At 45.3% G+C, this 21,111-nt stretch overlaps 1 protein-coding gene across 2 annotated transcripts in view; it reads right to left on the bottom strand.

The window, feature by feature from the left end:
* The window catches only part of Nt5dc1 (5'-nucleotidase domain containing 1), a 97,404-nt gene extending 85,850 nt beyond the window's left edge, over positions 1 to 11,554 (bottom strand). For both annotated transcript variants that reach the window (XM_051164593.1, XM_051164592.1), the window contains exons 1-4: positions 11,388 to 11,554; positions 4,669 to 4,760; positions 3,035 to 3,106; positions 554 to 696 (exon numbers count right to left, since the gene is read on the bottom strand). In XM_051164593.1, the coding sequence (XP_051020550.1) occupies positions 554 to 696; positions 3,035 to 3,106; positions 4,669 to 4,760; positions 11,388 to 11,480 (400 nt within the window). In that variant the 5' untranslated portion in view covers positions 11,481 to 11,554. The remainder of the gene's footprint in view (positions 1 to 553; positions 697 to 3,034; positions 3,107 to 4,668; positions 4,761 to 11,387) is intronic.
* Positions 11,555 to 21,111: the final 9,557 nt, after the last annotated feature.

The raw sequence follows: 21,111 nt of genomic DNA, 5'->3' as shown, positions 1-21,111 counted from the left end.
CAAATCGATCCATGCATGCCTTTGTCAGTAAACAATTAATTTCTGAAATACTGCTTCATTACTGTTTAGCTCAGGTAAAGCTCTTTACAGACTTGTGACAAACATGTGGAATCATTTCAAAATAAACTCAGATGCAGGAGATCAGGCCGTCAATAAGGAAGCAGAGTCTAGGATACAGAAGTGCCAGGCAGTGAAATACAAAGACTCGGGAAACAGGGAAAGCGAGGATGGAGGTTGTAATGGCTGCATCAAGAACCCAGGCCAGCTAAGGGTGCACCATCCTCAGGGGGATAGTTTATTCCAGAGCAAGTGTGGGCCAAGACGAGATTCAACGAAATCTTCCTTACAGCACTGGAAACGTGGTATGTAAGCACACCCTGGACCCCGAACAGAAACCAGACACACCCTAAAAATAATACATCCTGGTGCTATAAAGGCGAAGGCATTCCTCTGGACATCCTGCTTGTCCAGAGGGACAGAGGCTCTTCTTTGTGTCGTCACACTATAGGTGAGAGGCTAAAAGTCAAGCAGAGTGGGTGGTGGATGAGCCTACCTGAGCAGCAAGGAATGTCGGGTTTGGACGCACAGCGTTTGTCTGATGCACAGCGCTCGTCTGACGCACAGTGCCTCCACTCATTCTTGCCATAGGCCTCGGTCAATGCCTCTGGAGTCATCATCTTGGTGCCATGGCTCGCCCTGTTGAAGACAGGACTGCATTACCTCTTTGAGGACACTGGGACTACTGAGCCCCGATCCCACCGGAGTTAACACAGTTCTGTTTTTTGGGTTTTGGGTTTCCCCCCACCTCTTTTCTTGAGATAGGATCCTGTTAAATAGCCTAGGTTGCCTCAAATGTGTGATCCTCCTGCCTCAGCCTCAGCAAGTATAGTCTAAAAGGGTATAGTGACGGGCCATCATGCCTGACTCTTATCTTTCGTTTTGTGTATCTGGTTTTCACCTGGGTTGATCTCAACAGGTCTGGGATTCTATATGCTCTTTATGGTCATAACAGTAACCACGGTGCTATGCACTTAAGACAGGAAACATGTAAGCAACACAAGTAAAAGTAGATCAGTTCAGAGATCATCGTCTGGATGCTCTGGGACTTCTGCACCGCTCTGGATCTGCCTCTTTTAGTCTCTGCACTGACAAGGAGGGAGGAGCTGCCTTATTCGAGGCTGCAGAAGACCTGCTCTTTCCTGGAGAAGCCGTAGTGTCATCAAAAGATGAGACAAAGTCATTGTAGTGGCACATGCTTGGAAGCCCAGCTCTCCTGAGGGTAGACCAGAGGCCCACAAGTTCAAAGCCATCTTAGAAGATATGAGAGACATTGTCTTATACATAAAAGGAAAAGAAAAGCACTGAGGACGTAGATTGGAGATAGGAAACCAGCCTAACATGTATGGCTTCTAGTCCCAGTAACATGTATGTGTACTTGCACATACATGTGTACACAGACACACACACACACATACAAGGCAAGAGAAAAATACGTATCATCCAACTGGAACAACTAAGACACAACCATGCAGACTGATGGGAAGAGCGACTTTGGCAGGAAGAAGGAAGAGGTGGCTAGAATATGGGGCACATGAGGTACACAGGAGTGGCAGGTACCTGGCACCAAGGGCCTGTGGAGACAAAAGCAGAATACTTGCCCACACAAGGACACATACATCCGAGCAACAAACATATCAGCATCACACTGGCAAGCAGAAGTCAGAGTAATGTCCCAAACAGAATAGGATGCAGAAATAGGTTCTATGCTCAGAATGCTGGTTTTGCTTCACTAGGGCTTATGTAGGGGACTCTCACCACACAGTTAAGTAGACAGATGACATTTAAAATAGTTCATAACGAAAACATGGAAGTGTATTTAATTTTGGTTAGAAAAGATTCTGAAGAGGAACATGGAGAAATGAGGGAAGAACAGATGAGGAAGAACACACACGGGGTCTTTTTCTTGAGAGACTGACACCTCCGAGTGCTCTGTGTCGAGGTGGCGGGATCCTCCGGGCAAACATGAGCTGACAAGAATCTACTGTGTAAGACTTAAAACCATACGGAGATAAAGTGTAAAAGAGGAACCAAGTCTGAAAGAGGAACTTGAGGTTACTCAGAGGTTGGACTGAGAGAGAGAAGAGGCTGGGGAGACAGGCAGACAGAAATCAGCAACTAGAGAATGACTGAAGATGACCAAGAACGCTGGCAAGAATTAAGGGTCAGGGACAGAGTATTGCCTACAGAAAGACACACACACACAAGCTGCCAGAACAATGTAGGCAAATAATTAACAAAATAATCAGAGATAAGGTCATATCTGCTCCTTTCAGAAGCACCTTAGGGGAGCCTGGGAGAAACAGGAAAGCAACCTGATTACAAAACAAGTGGTATCATCAGAAGGCGGAGTGCTTACAGGGGTTCCACACTGAGTCCTCTGTGGCGCTGACCAAGCGGGTATAAAAAGGGCAAGAGCACCTGTCTGGTCATGTTAGCATGACCACAGTGTTAACATGTGTTGGGAAGCAGATCCTCACTCCATGGCGCTCTCTGTGACACTCAGCAGTGACAGAAGCTTCGTACTGACTACTCTCCACACCCTGGTCAGCCCTTGAGAGGTCTGCACGCACTCGGAGAGGAGGGACGGAAAGGGGCTGACACGGTTCAAAGGGAACGCTGCAGGAGAAGCAAGTGTGGCCTAAAGGGGTATACACAGACCTCTACCCAGTACCCATCCGCATCTTCTTTACTCTCAGGATCCCTGATGGTATTCTAAGTGCCTGATGAAAGGTGAACAGTGCAACATCCATGATCTTTTAAAAAGGGCAGGGAGGCAGTGACACAATGCATGTTATTTCTATTATATTTCCTGCACATATTTCTAAGAAGTTAAAAGTTAAAAGTAATAGGGAGATACTATCTCTCATCTGATCAGCTGAACAATGAATGACCCCACCTGCAGCTTAAGGACTATACACTAGTAATTGAGTATCCTGGGAGGAGTGAGACTCTGATCACTATTACATCAGATTACCTGAGCACAGTGCCATCAGCCGCAAGCTTAAAGAAGGTCCCATCGTCCAGATCCAGAGCCAAACCCTTGCAACTAAAACAGGAAAGTCTGATTTATCAATCAGCTCCTCTACGTAGTTAACCTCAGAGACAAAAACCTGTAGTATCAGATGTTATAATGTTAAAGAGATTTTTCCCCCACCTAAATGAAGGATGCGTTAACCAATGAGAAAGGACATTCAAGAACATGAAGTACCACTTAAAAATACTAAATGAAGATTTTTTCTGTATCTTGTTAAAATATACAAATGTTTTCCACCATCTAAAAGCACATGGCAGGTAAGATTGTTCAGTGGGTAAAAGTGATGGCTGAACAAAGCTGACAAACTGACTTCAACCCCCAGATCCATGGTGGAAGAGAGAAGAGACTTCTGAAAGCTGATCCTTGACTTTCACATGTATGCTGTTGCGAGAGCACACATGTGTATCTGTGTACACATGAGCACACACATGCACACACACAAACAGAAAGATGCTCATGACTAGCTACATCCACAGACATTTACAAAGCACAAGCTAAGATCTTTGCTAGGGTGCTTTCCACACTGTTTCTAACACACTTCCCCCTAACTCACAAAAACTTACCCTCTGGGCAAGGCCTATTACTGAAAACCAGTTTGTTTTTTTTTTTTTTTAAAAAAAAAAAGGTCAAATACTAAGATTTGTTGCCCATCTCCCTGCTCCACACTGGGATTTTATCTGACTCAAGCTAAGCCAGGACGTGTGCATGCTGTCAATATCTGTGTGAGTTCGTATGTGCAACTACCCTGTTCCATCCTGAGAGCAGTTAGGTCCCTTGCAGTCAGTCACTACCCCTACCTTTTATGATCTCTCCACCCTCTCTTTTTGCAATGATCTCTGAGCTTTGGGAGGCACCAGCTCTGGAGGATTGAACCCAGGTCCTCTTGCTTGCAGATTACTGACTGGGCCATCTTTCCAATCTTAACTTAAGACACAGGACTTTCGATGCTGCCCAGCCAGCCTTGAAGAGCACCCTCCTCCCTCAGACCTTAGGTAGCGGGAACTATATTCATACTAGCATGCATAATCTACCACACCTGTCCAAACCACACAACTTACATTTATTAAGTGTTCTTGCTTCTCTTGGCTGCTTAAACGAGGACAAAAGACAAAGAATGCCCTTTGTGAAGTTGAAAATCATAAACCAGGAAGGGAATGAACAGTAGGAATCAGAAAGGAATATTTTATTAAAATGTCCTGATTCAGTCACTTAACCATGATGACTCCTCTTCCGTGGTTCTTAATATTTAAAAAAAAAAAAGAACCTTTTTTGCAAAGATATAAATTATAGTTCTTAGTAACCCTGCATGCTCCTAGCTGTGACCAATTGAAAACTCCATAAAAATATCCTACAAGTAGTTACAAGCTGAAAGTTCATTTTCATATTAAAAGAAGTCTAAACATGTTTAAAGTACAGTATTGTAATTCACTAAACACAAAACTTTTAGAATAGAAGTTATTTTGTCCCCTGACTAATTTCACATTTTCACTGTTCACCTTCACAGAGAGTAAGAAGTGAGGTTCTATCAGCAGCCACAGGGGACGTAGAAGGAAAAAGAGGGATGGGGGACTTACCAGAAATCCCAGTCCTCTGGGGTCAGGGTGAGCAACTCCTTATCGTAGCCTTTCTCCTTGACTAAGAACTGAGCAAAGCTGTTATAAATGAGCTGCAAATAAGGGAAGTAAAAAGAGAGATTAACTATAAAGTTCACTGGTCACTCTTAATTTCATAGACCTGAAAACCAAAATGAATCACTGATGGGGCCCCGTAGGAGAGGAATGTCTCTAACTGCGAAGTTCTGCAGTTTAGCCCTCTTCCCAGGTGATCGGTCAGCCCCGAAGAGCCCTGAAATTATATCATCAGAACACAAGCATACAACCAGAGACAGGTACTAATCTTAGACGCAGGGCCTAATGGATTAGAGCTTCTCATTAAGACCTGACAATGCGTGGCCAGGGCGTGGTGGCGCACGCCTTTAATCCCAGCACTTGGGAGGCAGAGGGAGGTGGATCGCTGTGAGTTTGAGGCCAGCCTGGTGTACAAAGTGAGTCCAGGACATCCAAGGCTACACAGAGAAACCCTGTCTCAAAAAACTGGGGGGTGGGGGGGGCGGGGGGAAGACCTGACATTGCTTTGTAGCTACCAGATCAGTGATTCTCAACATGTGGGTCCCATTGGCAATCCTCTATCCCCCAAAGTATTTATTTACTCTATAGTCTGTAACAGTAGCAAATGAAGTAGCAATGAGAATAATTTTAAGGCTGCGGGCCACCACAGGGGGAGGAACTGTATTAAAGGGTCACAGCACTAGGAAGGCCGAGAAGCCCCATACTAGATGGTTACCAGGACAATAAGCATGCTTACCACTCTCTCACTATTATCTATCTTGGGTCCATCAGGGCTGGGCTAAGAGACTTGGTGAGATACTCGGCTGATGAGTTAGGAGGAAACATGAGGTCTCCATCAGACACCGGGCATTTCTTATTTCTCTTCGCAGTCTCTACGCAAAAAGGACAACTAAGTACAAGGGAGAAGGAGAGCCTTTGGAAGCAAACGCAGGATAAAGCAAAGCTGATCGTTGAGGTCAGACCTGATTTCTCAACTGCTGGAGGACCCTGCTGTTTGAGGTTGCAGGCCTCCCAGGCCGGAGAGACTTCCTGAGCTGTGCAGTAGATGAAGGATGCTCTCTCCCCAGCAGGTGCTTCTACTCTCTGTCTCACCTCATCTGGAGAGTGTCATTAGGCGTAGATGTCTCTAACCACATCTGATATATGGCCTTTGGCACAGTTCCCTGCTAGGTCTCCCCTCCCTGTGCCTATAGGATAATTAGGTTCTGTGTTCCTGTTCATATGATAGGAGTGTGCTGCCAAATAAAAATCGAAACATCGTTGGAATCCCTACCCTCAACTAATTAGTTACACCTCTCCTGTGAACCACCTCCCACTCCCCAAGGACTATATAGCCTTTGCTCTCCCTGAATAAACTTGAACTATCTCACTGAAGTGGTTTCCTGGAGGTCGTTTTTCTTCATTCTCACTGGCCTTGCAGGCAGGAGCCCTGTACCCCCTTTTGCTCCTCCTGCCCTCATGGGTTGGTGGCCTACAGCCCCCCAGGGAAGAGATCACATTCAACATTTTTTTTTAATTAAAATACCCATTTATTTTAAGTAACCTGACGCTAGGAAGATGGCTCAGTGGGCAAAGTGCCTACTGTACAAGCACGAGGCCTGCGTTCAAATCCCCAGCACCCATGCAACATCTGGGCACGACACCCACTTGGAACCCTAGTACTGAAGGTCAGAGAAAGGTGGCTCTCCAGAGCTTGCTGATCTGAGAGGCTGGCTGAGTCTGTGAGCCAAGTTTAGTGACACACCAACACCTGGAAGACAAGGCAGAGCTGGGCGAACCCAGGACCATGGAGAATCAGCCAGGTGCAGATACCCAGGGCCGGGACTCTGCTACAGCTGGGGTGGAGGGGGCTGAGGGCTGGGCAATGAGTACGGAGAAAGGAAAGACTCCTGTCAAATAGAGCTGCTCTCTGTCGAAAAGCCAACTAAAAATTATAAGTATGAGTCCCATCTAGTGCAGTGTGACTGTCATCCAGGCCAGCAGTGCCACTATATATCAACAATTCAGAACGGGCACTGTTTCTCAAGCCACTAGACTTTAAGGGAGAGAGAGGCCTGGTGGACTCCTACATGATTCTTTTATTTCTTTCTTAAGACAGGGTCTTATTATGTAACCCTGGCTAGCCTGGAACTAAGAGAGATCCGCCTGCCTCTGCCCCTTTAGTGTTGGGATTAAAGGCATGCTCCACCATGATCGGCTCCTACAAGAGTCATTAAGCCTAGGGACCACAGATACACATCTTGAAAAAATAATTTTTTTTAATGTACTGGATCATACCAAGGCTCAAAGTTAAATACTATGAACTGTAAAAAATATGTATGTCATGATCCTGCCTGCAAGGCCGATTGCCAGCACAGGGTTAACAGATACAAAGCGCTGAGAGATACTCAGCACACAGGCAAATCCAACACAAGCATTTGCCATTATTAACAGTCCTGTGCTAGCCATAAACCAAGAACACAATTGACTCTAACACCTGCCCATTTCCACTGTATAAATATTCCCATCCTGCCACCCTACAGCATAGGGCTGGATGCCATTAGTGTTTCCAAATAACGACGAGGTAAATCTGAATGTTAGATTAACAGCAAATAGCGTTTGTTGTTGTTGTTTTTCTGATAAGCATGTTCCATATAATAGCTGGGGCGTTCCCAAAAAAACTAGGAATGCTTCTGTAATTTGAGACTCAAATTGAACTACGTGCCCTGTGTTTTAATTTGCTATGTCTGGCAACTCTATGATCCTGCTGTATCGGAAAATGAGGTGATTCCCCGAAATGGAAAGATTTCAAACTAGTTCAGAGATCCAGCGTTTGAAAATGAATTAGAAGACCTGGCAGGATGGAGCGCCTCTTGGTTACTGTTGGAAAGACTGGTGTGTGGCTACTCTTTCAGATGGGGCACGCATTCTCAGTGCCAGACACCCCATTCTCCCAACCACAGAGAAGAGGGAAGTGGCTGCTACTTGACCGTTCAGTTCTGCAAGCCCAGAGAATGCAGGTGCCCAGCGTCATCATGTCCTCTGGGATGCTATTCCTGAGGCCTGGGGGAAGGGACACATACAGATCCACATTGGTCCAACACCACGTACTTGTTAAATGCCCTCACCTAGAAAACCCTTGATCTCTCTAAAGCTTCTGCAGTCTGCACCTTCTGAACACCCACCTCCGCTGTACTGCGCATGCTCCTTTTCACCTGTCTCCCTTCCAACTGCAACTCTGTGTGGACACCCTGCCCTGGGCCTCTCTGCATTATAAGAGTGCCTGGGTGTGAGAAACGGAAACTCAGTGTCAGCACCCATGCTGGGTGACCCAAAGATATTCATTTGTGCTAAGGACTTAACCTTTCGGTACCTTGTTGGTTACCTACCTACCATCTCTTGTGGTTCACAGTCTACAAATCCTCCAGGGGGCCTGTAATGCTGCTACAGATACTTTGTTCAACTTGGCTGGATTTGGAACCACCTAGGAAACACACCTTTAGGCTGGGTGTGTCTTTGAAGGTGTTTCCAAACAGATATAACTGGTGGAGGTGGGGTGGGGGTGGGTGGGGGAGGTATAACTGTTCTTGAATGACTGTAGTACACCCCCAGGGTGGAAGGCCCAGACTAAATGAAAGTGGAATAAAAAGCCAGTAGAGGGATCCGGGAGATGGCTCAGTGGAGACAGCACTATCCAAAGCTCTCTGGCCAGCCAGTCTAGCGGAAACAATGAGCTAGCATTAGGTTCAGTGAAGACACTCATTCATAAAAAATAAACTGGAGGGGTTGGAGAAATGGCTCAGTGGGTAGAGGTAATTGCTGCCAAGTCCGACAACCTGAGTTCAATTCCCAGAACCCACATGGTGGAAGGGGCTAACCAACTCCTTATAGACTTCCACACGTGCACACATTATGTGGGCACACACATGCACACAGCCAGCAGAGCACCAGCATTTATCTCTCTCCTTCCTGGCTGTTGATACAATGTGACCAGCTGCCTCATGTTCCTGTTGTTATGCCTCCACTGCCAGGATGGACTTGAACTCTAGAAACAATGAATCAAATGAAGTCCTTCCTTAACTTGCTTCTCTTCACATATTTGGTCACAGCAATGAGAAAAGTAACTGAGACAAATTCAACCTATTCATCTAAGCAGAATGCATACTGGAATAGCGGCTGTACAGTGCAGTACCATAAATCTGTACTCGCAATGGGGGCGGGGAACACAGGGACAGACCGATGCAGTGGGCTTGCTGGCCAGCCAGTCTAGCGGAAATCTGCACTCTCAAAAGAAAAGTGGAGAGCAGGAGAGAAAGACATCTGACATCGACCTCTGACCTTCACATGCGAAGCACACCCAAGTATGCATATACGCATACATACATACGTACACCATACCAAAAAGAGAAAAAGTGACTGTGTCACATCCAGTTACTACAGTTCTTTAGTTCCAACCACATGGTCAAGTACTGAGCCCAGTACCCTCAGTGTTAACATTCAGGACACAGAAAACACTGTCAATCAGGCTGGAGCTAAGAAGACGGGGGCTCTGGGGAGGAGTTGAAAGAGTACGTGGGAAATGTTTAAACCTTATAGTGAGTGTCTGGAGACCTTAGGTTGAGGAAAATTGAAAGTGGTGCCTCCATAAGAGTCATAGGTGGGTGAGGCGGACCTCCTCCCCCTTTATATGCTCATAGGGTATCAAGTCTCTTCTTGGCAACCTGCTGTCCTTCCTCTGAGTGCCACCAGGTCTCCCCCTCCAGGGGACGTGGTCAAATATGAGGCACCAGAGTTCGTGTGAAAGTCATACCCCACTCTCCACTCAACTGTGGAGAATGACCTGTCCATTGGCTAGATCTGTCATAGGGGAGGGGAGTAAGGGGAAATGGGAGGGAGGGAAGAATGGGAGGATACAAGGGATGGCATAACCATTGAGATGTAACAAGAATAAATTAATAAAAAAAATTATTTTGAAAAAAAAAAAAAAAAAAAGTCATAGGTGGGAAGGGAAGGATGGGCGGTGCTTTCCTAAAGGAATAGTACATAAGATAAGACGCCGCACGATGAAGAGAGACACTGTGAGGAAGGAACAAGACCCTCCGGGTCAGGCAATAGCATGCAGCAAGCCTTAGCAAATACTGCCCTCCACCTTCTTTCTGCTAACAGGCTGCTGCCCGCAGAGAGGCACGTACCTGTGTGTGGTTGGTCTCTGTGTCCCTAACTATGTCCCAGGGCTCAGCATGCTGTGAGGATTTCCACACTAAGAATAGCCCGAGACTCACGAGGCCACTGTTTTCAACCTTTAAAAACAGCACTGCAATTCAAAACTTGCAATAGCGTATCCTGTGGATCTTATATCCTCATGTTTTATGCTCACACATGCATGAAACTGGCTCCTCACATGACCAACAATATTCCTTGTGGACGATGGTGAACACAGATCATGAAGTGCATGGGAAAACATGAACCAGACAGGAATCTGAAAGGCACTGAAGGAAGGAAAATAACATCCAAAGACCTTTGTGAAAGAGTAGCCAAAGGACCGAGACTTAAAGAAATAGTTTCAAATTGCCGAGAAAGGAAGTGAGTGAGATCTGTGTGACTGGCAGGGAACTGAGTGCCAGCTGGGAACACTTTTCTTTCTTTCTTTCTTTTTTTTAAAAGCATCTGTATGCAGAAAATACATAGGAGTGATTCAGAAGCCTCAATTTTGATTTTGGAGTACCTGACTGACTGGGACACTGGCCAGCCTGGCTGTTGTCTGCACTAATGATCTAGTCTACCCAAATACTCTGGGCGCAAACCAAAACAGCAAACAATTGTTCTTTTAACGGGGACAAGCTCTAAAGCACCACACATCTATACTGCCCACTTAATCCCCGCCAGGGAAACCGAGAAGGAACCCAGGTTATTTGCCCAGTGTCACAGAGCTAGACACTTGGGGCTGCTGTCCTGAACCTGGTAGATTTGGCTGCAGAGTTCTACTTAGATCTCTCACTGTAATATTTTTAATTCTTCAGTTTCTTGTGAAACCAAACAGTCTGAGAAATTAAGATGAGGGTACAAGCCTACACAAAAAGCGATCTACTCCCCTCACAGTTAGGGTAGATTCTGTTGGGATTACAACTTTCTTTCTTTCTTTCTTCTTGTTTTTCGAGACATGGTTTCTCTGTGTAGCCTAGGCTGTCCTGGACTCCCTTTATTTTAAACTGCACAAAACAAGTAGGAGGTGCACAGTAAATCCTCTTTTCTTCTCATGGTAAAGACAAAAGTAGGTCTAAGACTAATGACTTCAGCTGGTATTTCTCACAAGACTATTACACAATCTCCCTGACTGAAATGCTTGAACTACAGGTGAGTATTTGGGCTTGCAAAAGACAAGATGCAGCCATGTTTTCTAGAAGTGCAAAACAAGTAGCTGTACCCACTCAGCTGGTGCCCAGAGGAGTTGGAAAGAAATACCAGGGCCTGGGATCTGCAAATGACACCCAAAGCTCCCGACCCCAACTTTCCAGTACCCTAGAAGCCAGTTCCCCAGCTCGACCTGGCACAATCTTCCGCCCCTGGCTTCCTCCTCGGGCTTACAGGACCCCTGCAAGCACACTTCCGCCCAGCGCCCCGGGACCTAAGACACTCTGCGCAGCCGCCATGGAGGCCGTGCGCCTGGTGCTGCCCGCGCCACTCACCCGGGCGCTCTCAGGCAAGTTGTAGCGGCACAGCGTGTGGTCGAGGTCGAAGCCTACCACGTCGCAGGCGGCTAAGGAGAAGTGTTCAGACATGGCTGCGCAGCGGCTGGTGCCCAAACCGGAAGGCTGCTAGAGCGTGCGAGCAGGCGTTGCCAAGACCCGACTTGCGAGACTAGCAGGCAGGAGGCGGGGCCTGATGGAGTGAGGGGGCGTGGTCTGGCGGGCGGGGCTAGTTGAGGGGGCGGGGCTGAACCCTGGCGGCGTTCGCCCTCCCACCGCCACAGGCCCCGCCCCTCCCTCATTTCAAGTCTGCGGGCCGCCCACCTCCTGGACCGCCCCAGTTCTGCAGGCTGTGGCTTAGAGTGCGGGTGTGCTGGAACTGAATGTCCCTTGCTTAAAGTAACACAGAATGACTCGGAATTCCTGTTCATCTTTCAGGAGCCACATAATTAAGGGATCCTCGTGAAGCCTCATCTTTTATTCTTGAGTGTGGAACAGTGTGAGATGGAGAAGCACCAATAGCTGTTCGGACCCCTTTTGCATATAGTTTGGTAGGTGATCTTTGTGTGTTAAATCAACAGCTTTTTACTCCATAGTTTGCTAATAAGATGTGAAAGACGCTCCTTGCATCATTTCATCCCTTAGTATGAGTTAGGACATACATTAGAAAATGACCACCTTGCCAAAAGTGGTTATTTGATGGCCTCCCCCCCGCCCCTTTTTTTAAAAAAAGATTTATTTATTTAGGTATACAGTGTTTTGCCTACATTACATGTACACTTGCATACCAGAAGAGGGCACTAGATCTCTTTATTAGATGGTTGTGAGCCACCACGTGGTTGCTGGGAATTGAACTCAGGACCTTTGGAAGAGCAGCCAATGCTCTCTTAGCCATCTCTCCAGCCCCCTGATGGCCTTCCTTTTAATTGAGTTTTTTTTTTTTTTTTTATGAAGACATCAAAAATGTTATAGATGAATTGACTATACTACACAAGAAAACCTTTTGCAAGCAGGAAGCACAGGGTGATCTGAGTGATGATTTTTCTCCATTAAGGAATAGACCGGCAGACAGACAGATACTATTTTAGATGCAGAAAACTCAGTCCAGTTGGGTAAAAGGATGTCAGAGACCTTTAACTCTCCCTGCCTCTGTGTGTGGTAAAACTAATATACTATGATTTCTAATCACAGCCTTTCATTTAAAAGAGAAAATACAAATCCATTCTCTTCATACTGTTACCCTATATTTAAAAGGCTCTTCATCTAATGAGAACGGAGAATTGGTATGGGATAATGACATAACTGGTTGAGAATTACATTTAACCTTCACATGTTCTAACTCTAAAGAGGCAAATAGACCAATCGAGGTCCGTCAGTTAATTAGTCCAATAGATAGTGCATTGGTTATGTTGCTTATAACACCTAGTGGACTTATTTGAAAACAAATTGATAACTTTTCTAGGAAAAACTGAGCTCCAAAAAAAATCTGGACTCAGAAGAGGATCAAATCTCTAGAAAACTGAACAGTTCACTAGTAAGATCTTAAAGACCACGGAGATCGTCCGCTGTCTTGTAGATCACACAGATCTGGGCCAAGTGGGGTCCGTGAGTGTAAAAGTGGGGTCCTTGAGTAGGCCAGGGCATCCTAGCTTCAAATGGGCTTTAACTCAGGGGTTAGGGTGCCACAAAGTCACCGTCAAACAAAACTCCTACTGACTTAGTAGCTCTGGGTTCCTGTCTCTCAAATGCAGAGGAAGGACAAGGGAGGTCAAGTTAGAATGCTTTATTCTAGGACTCTAGATGGGAACTTAAGTGACAGGAAGGAGGCAGCATCCCTGTGTGGCTGGAGCAGGTCCCAGGGATGGAGCAGGTCCCAGGGATGGAGCAGGTCCCAGGGATGGAGCAGGTCCCAGGGATGGAGTTAGTCTAGGGGATGATTATAGGTCTAGTGGCAGAAGCTGGAGGAGGCGTGGGAAGGCGAGTTGCTCAGTCCATTTGGACCACCCTTGAGCTGTCCAGGTGCTTCTCAGTTTGAGTCATGTCACCATTTATAGTGTCCAGCCACTGGTGCTCACCTACGTATTACAGAGATGGCAGAGCAGAAACCAGAGGCCCCTTGTGTATCCCTGGCCCCTGTCTGGGACAGAACCAATGACGTTTTTACACCTGGCTAGGGACCTCTTTTGAGGTCCTTGCTGGAATAGTTTCTATCCCTTATTCTTATCCACAGACATTCCCTCATGAGCTATGACTGGAAGCACTGGCCTCCATCCGGATGCTTCTCTGAATCTTCAGTGCAAGGCCTCCAGAATGTGACTTCCATTTAGTTTAAACTTGAAGGCGACAGATCTTCTTAGAAGAGACGGTGTGTGTGTGTGTGTGTGTGTGTGTGTGTGTGTGTGTGTGTGTGTGTGTGCACATGTGTGCATGTGTTGGAGGTATGCTTGTTGATAGACGCTTTAGAGATTTTCTTATGGTGATCAATACTTAGGTCCAGGAGTGTTAAAAGGAAGTTTCTTGATGACTTAGCAGAGAATTTCCTTTACAATTCCCCTGGGTGTTCTGAGCCAGGGACAGGAAGTTCTTTGGGGGAGGACGGAGCACGAGTCATTCTTCAGACAAAAGATGTCCCCATCTGTAAGCAGGTGGCTTCAGGCTGGAGTTGGCCATTCGGTGTATTCAGCAACAGTCCTATTCTTGCTGATCAGCCAGCATTTTATTTATTATATTCCTCATGTCTACACAGAGAGCCCTTGTGCTGTGGCCTACATCATTTTACTCAGTAGAGAATTTGACCAGTTATTCAGTTTCTTGAGCCCCACCCACCTTTTTGTTGTCTTTTGTCTCAAACCTCATCTCAGCCCCCCACTAAGGACTTGTTTCTTTCCCGTGGTTCCATTCCATGCCGAACACTGAACTTAAATACCGACGCTCTGGTTCATAAAGCTTATTGTTTTCAAATGACGTTATTTCCTCCTCTTACACATTAAACTTTGACACAAATAACACAGATTTCCTCTTATCAACTAACCATTGAATCTGCAGCTTAAATATTGTATTATTACTTCTTCCCATTGCTGTGATAAAAGCAACTTATCTTGGGTGAGAGTTTGAGGGTACAGCACATCACGGGGGGCGGGGCATGGAGGCAGAGCAGATCTAGCTGGGGTGACAGGAGTACAGAAGCAGGAAGAGATGAATGCTGGTGTGCAGCTCTTCTTTCTGTCTTTTCCTCCCATCGAGGACCGTAGTCCATGGGGTGGTGTCATGCACATTCAGGGAGGGGCTTTCTGTCTTATGGGACCTCTCTGGAAACACCCTGAAAGCCACGCTCAGAGGTTTGTTTCCTAGGTGATCTCTCTTCCTGTCATACTGACAGGCAATATTCACCATCACATGTAAGAATTGTTTATTTGACTAACGTGTTGAACATCAGTGGTATGGAGTGGGTTGTGTACCTTCAAAGCCATTCGTTGGAGCCCTGTCATATAACATGACTGTATTAGAGGAGGGCTTATAGGGAGATGATTTTGTTAAATAAGGTCACAAGGTCATGAGGGAGGGTCCCTTATCAGATAGGCTTATTGTCCTACAAGAAAACAAAGTGACATCAGAGATCTCAAGTACAGAAATGCCCTGAGAATCTAGTCCGGACCAGCCTGCAAGCCCAGGAGATAGGCTTACGTGGGAACCAACTTCGACAGCTCTTTCATCTTAGAGGTTGCCCATAGAGCTATGAGGAGTTGCTCTGTTGTTAGGACCCACCTAGCCCGTGGTTTTCTAAAGACAGTCTAAAGAGAGACCACAACAGTCAATAATGTGATTAGTCTCTAAGCAATACTGAAGTGTTAATAATGTGATTAGTCTCTAAGCAATACTGAAGTGTTACGTATAAGGCCATTTCAAAGATCCACGAAGACAAGGAACCTTACGCCATTTGTCCATTCTTACAAATTCAGATGCTTTAAAAATGTTCAGCCAGGTGGTGGTGGCATTCGCCTGTAATCCCAGCACTTGGGAGGCAGAGGCAGGCGGATTGCTGTGAGTTCGAGGCCAGCCTGGTCTACAAAGCGAGTCCAGGACAGTCAAAGCTACACAGAGAAACCCTGTCTCGAAAAACAAAAACAAAAACAAAAAACCAATCCCAAACAAAACAAAACAAAAAAAAAAAGTGTTCCATTTGTCGAACAGTTACATAGTAACTCAAAAATGGTCAGAGACAATCGGGAATATTGCCAATACTCTAGAGTTGACTTTCATCATTAAAACACAGTCATTTCCTCTCTTCTTCGGACTCTGTCTTGTATGTAGCCAAGGCTGCTTTCCCATGGATAATTTTCCTGGCTGATTCTGACTACTAGAATTATAGACCTGTACCTAAGAGACCATACCTCACCGGCCTTTTAATAAAACTATTTCTTAGCCACTGCAACCTATGGCTTTTACTTGCTCATCATTATTTACCTGATTAATTAGCATAAGTCATAGGTTATGAAACAACTCATTAAATGACAATTAATGTACTTACAACTGTGTACTAACATATAAATTTTACACATAATTTGTGCAAGTATTATTTTGCGCAGAGAGGTGCTGGGTCTTTGATTAGTTTAACATATATTTGTTTTAACTACCCCTAATTAAACATTGGAAATTTAAACATTTTATATACCCAAGAATAACACACATATTCTCTGGAACACATAGTTCAATTAAACTGTATTAGCAAAGTTTATTTACAAAGAATAATAAAATTGAGGACTACTTCTTAATCTTTATGTCATCTAAATGCTAGGTATTCAGCTAAGTAGAAAATCAATCTTGTAATACTGAACAAAGCCACTAGGTGGCAGTAGTTCAGCATGGGACTGTTTTCCATTTATTTATTTTTTCTTTCATATCTTTAGATTTTTTATATTTCTTAATTAAAAAAAACATTTCATCTTGGGGCTCTGGTTCTGATATTGCAACAAAAAGAGAGACTTAGGAAGCATACTGAAGTTTTAGTGTTTGTGCTTACTTTTGATTATGGTGTTTAAAATATGAACACACATACACACACACACACACACACACACACACACACACACTCACACACGCACACACACACCCCTTTAACCGAGCTCAGGCGAGCACTTCAAGCATGTCACTCCATATCAGCCACTCCTGTACCCTTCTTCTGCCTCGTTAAAATACCATCGGCTTTGGAACACATGAGGTGGAGAAGGATAATGCTATGGTGGAGGAACTATTGCAGGCAGGCCCATTCTCAGACGCTGGATTCATATTCGAATCACTTTCCTCCTTGTCACGGAACTCTGTGGAAGGCCATCTCCTTTTAGACTCCCCAGAGAAATAAAAATGAAATTCCCCCTGCTCTGGGCTCCCAAACTCATATGGAAGGTGCTTTTGTTTTCCCACGCGGGGGAGACCTTGCACGGGCAGGGGGTGATACTCATCAAGCAGTTCACCGAGGGTCACTAGACTACCCCCCGAGACTCTACAACTAGGTCGAATATATCATGCCTAATTATATTTGTCGCAAATATCCCATGAGGCATAGTAATACTAAAATAATACATACTGTATTCTTGAACTTTCTATCGAAACAATTTCTCTCTCTCTCTCTCTCTCTCTCTCTCTCTCTCTCTCTCTCTCTCTCTGTGTGTGTGTGTATGTGTGTGTGTGTGTGTTATTATTCGTGAAATCTGGCAGCTCTAGTCCATTCCATGATCAAGGTTTTGGCCAAAAAGTTGGTTTTATTAATTTTTTTAATATTTATTTTCAATTATGTGTCTGCGTGTGGGTGTGGGTATGCATATGTAAGTGCAGGTGCCCAGGAAGGTCAGAAAAGGACATCAGATCCCTTGAGCTGCAGCTGTACAGTGCTGGAATTCAGACCTGGGACAAGCAGATGAGGTCCCCAGGATCCCCTACCATCCCTCAGTCCTTACCTATTACAGGGCATGGCTGGCATACCCCAATCTCCACCTTCAGCTTTGCAGCCTGGGCCCGGGGCTTCCTGTCCCCCAGAGGCTCTTCACAATATAATCCAGACATTTTGGCTCCCCTCTCCCCCAGCTTTTCCTCTTTCTTTTCTCTCTGTCCCCACTTTTCTGTCCCCCTCTGTATGGCAGCTTCAGTGATCTCTACCTGTGGGATCAGTGAAGCCACCCTAGAGCTGCCCCCCAATAACCCTGCATTTATATACCCTAATTAGGCTTGAACATACCTGTCATATAGGTGTTGTGGCCTGTTGAATGTAGGTGCTAAGAACTGAACTTGGGTCCTTTGGAAGAGCAGCAAGTGAATTTTTTTGTTGTTGTTGGTGGTGGTGTTTTTCAAGACACGGTCTCGCTGTGTTAGCCTTGGCTGCCCTGGAGTCTCTTTGTAGACCAGGCTGGCCTTGAACTCACAATGATCCGCCTGCCTCTGCCTCCTGAGTGTAGGGATTAAAGGCGTGGGCCGCCAGGCCCGGCCACAGCAGCAATTGACTTTAACCCCTCCTCCCATGAATCATCTCTTCAGACCCTACTTTTTTTTGTGTGTGTATATGTGCGTGCACATTTGTGTGTGTGTGTGTCCGTATGTGTGCATGTGTCTGTCTGTGTGTACACATGCATGCACGTGTGTGTGAATGTCCATGTGTGTGCATGTGTTCGTGTGTGTGCATGCCTGTGTGTGTGTATGTGTGTGCATGAGTGTCTGTGTGCATGTGCTCACATGTGTACATGAGAACATGCATATATGTGCGTGTCTATGTGCATGTGTTTGTGTGTGTTTGTGTGTATCTGCGATGTGGTGCATGCGGAGGAGGTTTGGTGACAACTCTATGGCATGGTCCTCTCCTCCCTGTGCTTGGGTACCAGGGCTTGAACTGAGGCCACCAGGCTTTATCGGTGACGAGCCACCTCATCAACCCTGGAAACAGACTTTCTAATTTACCCTTTTTACAAAGTTTAGAATTTAAAGTCAAATGTGCTTTACTGTTTGCTATGAGCTAAATTGTTGTATGTGTTGAAACCCTAGCGTTTATGGGTTCATATGTGACTAGAGTTGGAGATAAAGCCTTGGAGGGCTAAACCGAGGGCTTTGGGTGGCCACAAATCCAGTCTGGCCGTATCCTTACAAGATGAAATTTGGACATATGAAGACACACTGAACATGTTTAGGGAAGGATCACCTGAAGACACAGCAGGGAAGGAAGGCAAAGTTAGGTAAAGAGACACAGGAAAATGACATCTGTCAGCTGAGTGGGCCTCAGAAGATAGAATGTACTGACACTTTGACTCCCAGTCTCTAGAAGCCTTGGGAAGGTGTTTTGTTTTTACTTTGCCTCATCTCTGGCATTTTGTTATGAAAGCCTAGCTAAGCCACACCACTACTGCAAGAGTCACAACCACTCTGAAACACAAAACCAAAAGCCATCGCTCTTCTCTGTTACATGAAGTCACCCGTAGAGGGCTAGGCTGAGAACACACTAGGGCTGTTGGCTGGGTGGTATGAAGAGGTCACGGAACAGTTTAATATTATATACCTCGGGAGCAATCTATAAACACGAGCGTAATGGGAACATGCCAGGCCTTCCTCTGTAAGATTGCCATCCCTAAGGGCTTGTGGGAGATTTCTGAGATGGTTTGGAGTCTGATGAGTTTTGATGATAACAGTAGCAAGTAAAATGTGAGACACCGAGATGCCTCTTATATTCTTTTCTTCCAGTTAGGTCTTGATTCTAAAATTTCAAATATTTGAGTGAGTTGAGGTTTATTTTTAAAAATCTGCAGTAAGGCCTGGAGAGATGGCTCAGCAGTTAAGAGCACTGTCTGTTCTTCCAGAGGTCCTGAGTTCAATTTCCAGCAACCACATGGTGGTTCGCAACCATCTATACCCTCCAATGCCCTCTTCCAGTGTGCAGGGGTATATGCAGATAAAGCACGCATATAGATCAAATAAATAATTAAAATCCTTTACAAAATCTATTATAAACTGGTTTCTTGTAACTCAGTTTTGAGTCTGTACCTCCTTGTCTCCTAACCTTCTGAGCAGGAAGTCAAGTCTCATAACTTAAGTGACTGAATATGTAGTAGGAGAGCAAGCCACATTAAAGGACCAATCAATTGTTCGTTTATAAACTCTTACTGAAATTGTCAAGGATTGCCCCTGGCTTTGCCTACTGGGAGCACACGGATCCCACCTACCATGTCAACTGGAGTTGAGAATGATGCTCCTCTTAGAGCTGCCATATCTAAGAGGAAAGCTGGACCACTGTCTTGAGGATGTTACTAAGCATCATGTCTGAAATGCCGTAACCAATGTTAGGTGCTTACAGCATGCATGCTACGTGCACGGTTTCCTGAAACAAAATAGAAGGTGCTGTGGGATGGCTCATAGCATTCGTTTCCAAATTCTCTGACCTGCAGAAGCTGCTAGAAAGTTTTTGTTATAGGAAAAAGAGGCTGGTTGGTACAATGTTCTCCTCCTCTCTCTTCTAGAGTCAGCTGACTTAAGGCTTTTTGTCCCATCATCATGAACCAAGGTGCTAAGTTCTCAAGTCTGCTTTATAATGACGTCTGTAAGGTACTGGAGAGATGGCTCAGAGGTTAAGAACACTGGCTTCTCTTCCAAAGGTCCTGAGTTCAATTCCCAGCAACCACATGGTGACTCACAACCATCTATAATGAGACCTGGTGCCCTCTTCTGGCATGCAGGCACACACATAGGCAAATCAAGATATAAATAATAAATAAATAAGTCTTTTTTTTAAAAAAAAAAGATGTCCATAAAATATATACTTAAATGTTTCTCTGAGGTTTGCATCATTTTCATGAATGGGCTTCCAATACCACAGCTTGAAAAAAGACATGGCTATGGGTCATGTATTTGGAAACGGTCCTAGAAATTAGCAATAAATAAAGGGAGAGAGAAAAATGACAACAAAACCAATATAAGATCAATACTCAAGTCACTGTGATAGCAATGGTTCAACACTGCTAGGATGTCCCGTGAAACACCTAAAAGCCTTGGAACCATTGCTGGAAGGGGAAAGGGCTGAATTTTATCTCCTGGCTCCTTTTCTGTCTCCACTGAGAGTTACCTACCCACCAGCTTTCCGGGCTGTACATGACCTTGGGTTCCTGTGGCCTCAGTTAGCCCCTGGGCACCAAGACTAAGGGCCTCTCAGGTCTGTTGAGGAGGGTTCTTGCCAATGTGCTATGAACTGTGGCAGAAGTCAGAACCAGACTAAAAGGTTGAGGCTGGGGCCCCAGTGCCATCTGCTATGCCAGACGTTCTTGTAAACCTTAATCACTTCAACCTAGTTTGCAAAAAATGTATTTTACTAAGAATTTAGCTGGGATTGGTGTCTCCATCTGCTGGTCAGTCTGTTTGCAACCCACTGTCCATCCTGTCTGTCTTCTCCTTCCATCTCTTCTGTGCTCGCTTTCCAAATAGAAAGTAATAAAACTTAATGGAAGAGACCACGAATGTTTCAGCCCACGGCTTTCCAATGTGTTCATCTCATGGGTACATAGAAACCAGGCTATTTTTTTCATGTTTATTTAATATGGTGAGGCAAATGGAAAACCTGATCCTGTTAGGCAGGGCATCCAAGGCTCATAGAGTTCTGGTCATCCTGTTTAAACCCCAGGAAAGGGCCAATAAGTATCTTATAAATATAACTGAGTATAACAGGACACACTGGTTGAACACATTGCTTATTTCTTCT

The sequence above is a fragment of the Acomys russatus genome, chromosome 21, assembly GCF_903995435.1.
Source record: "Acomys russatus chromosome 21, mAcoRus1.1, whole genome shotgun sequence".
Taxonomy (NCBI): domain Eukaryota; kingdom Metazoa; phylum Chordata; class Mammalia; order Rodentia; family Muridae; genus Acomys; species Acomys russatus.
The sequence above is the reverse complement of the archived record's forward strand: the minus strand, read 5'-3'. Positions and strand labels throughout refer to the sequence as shown.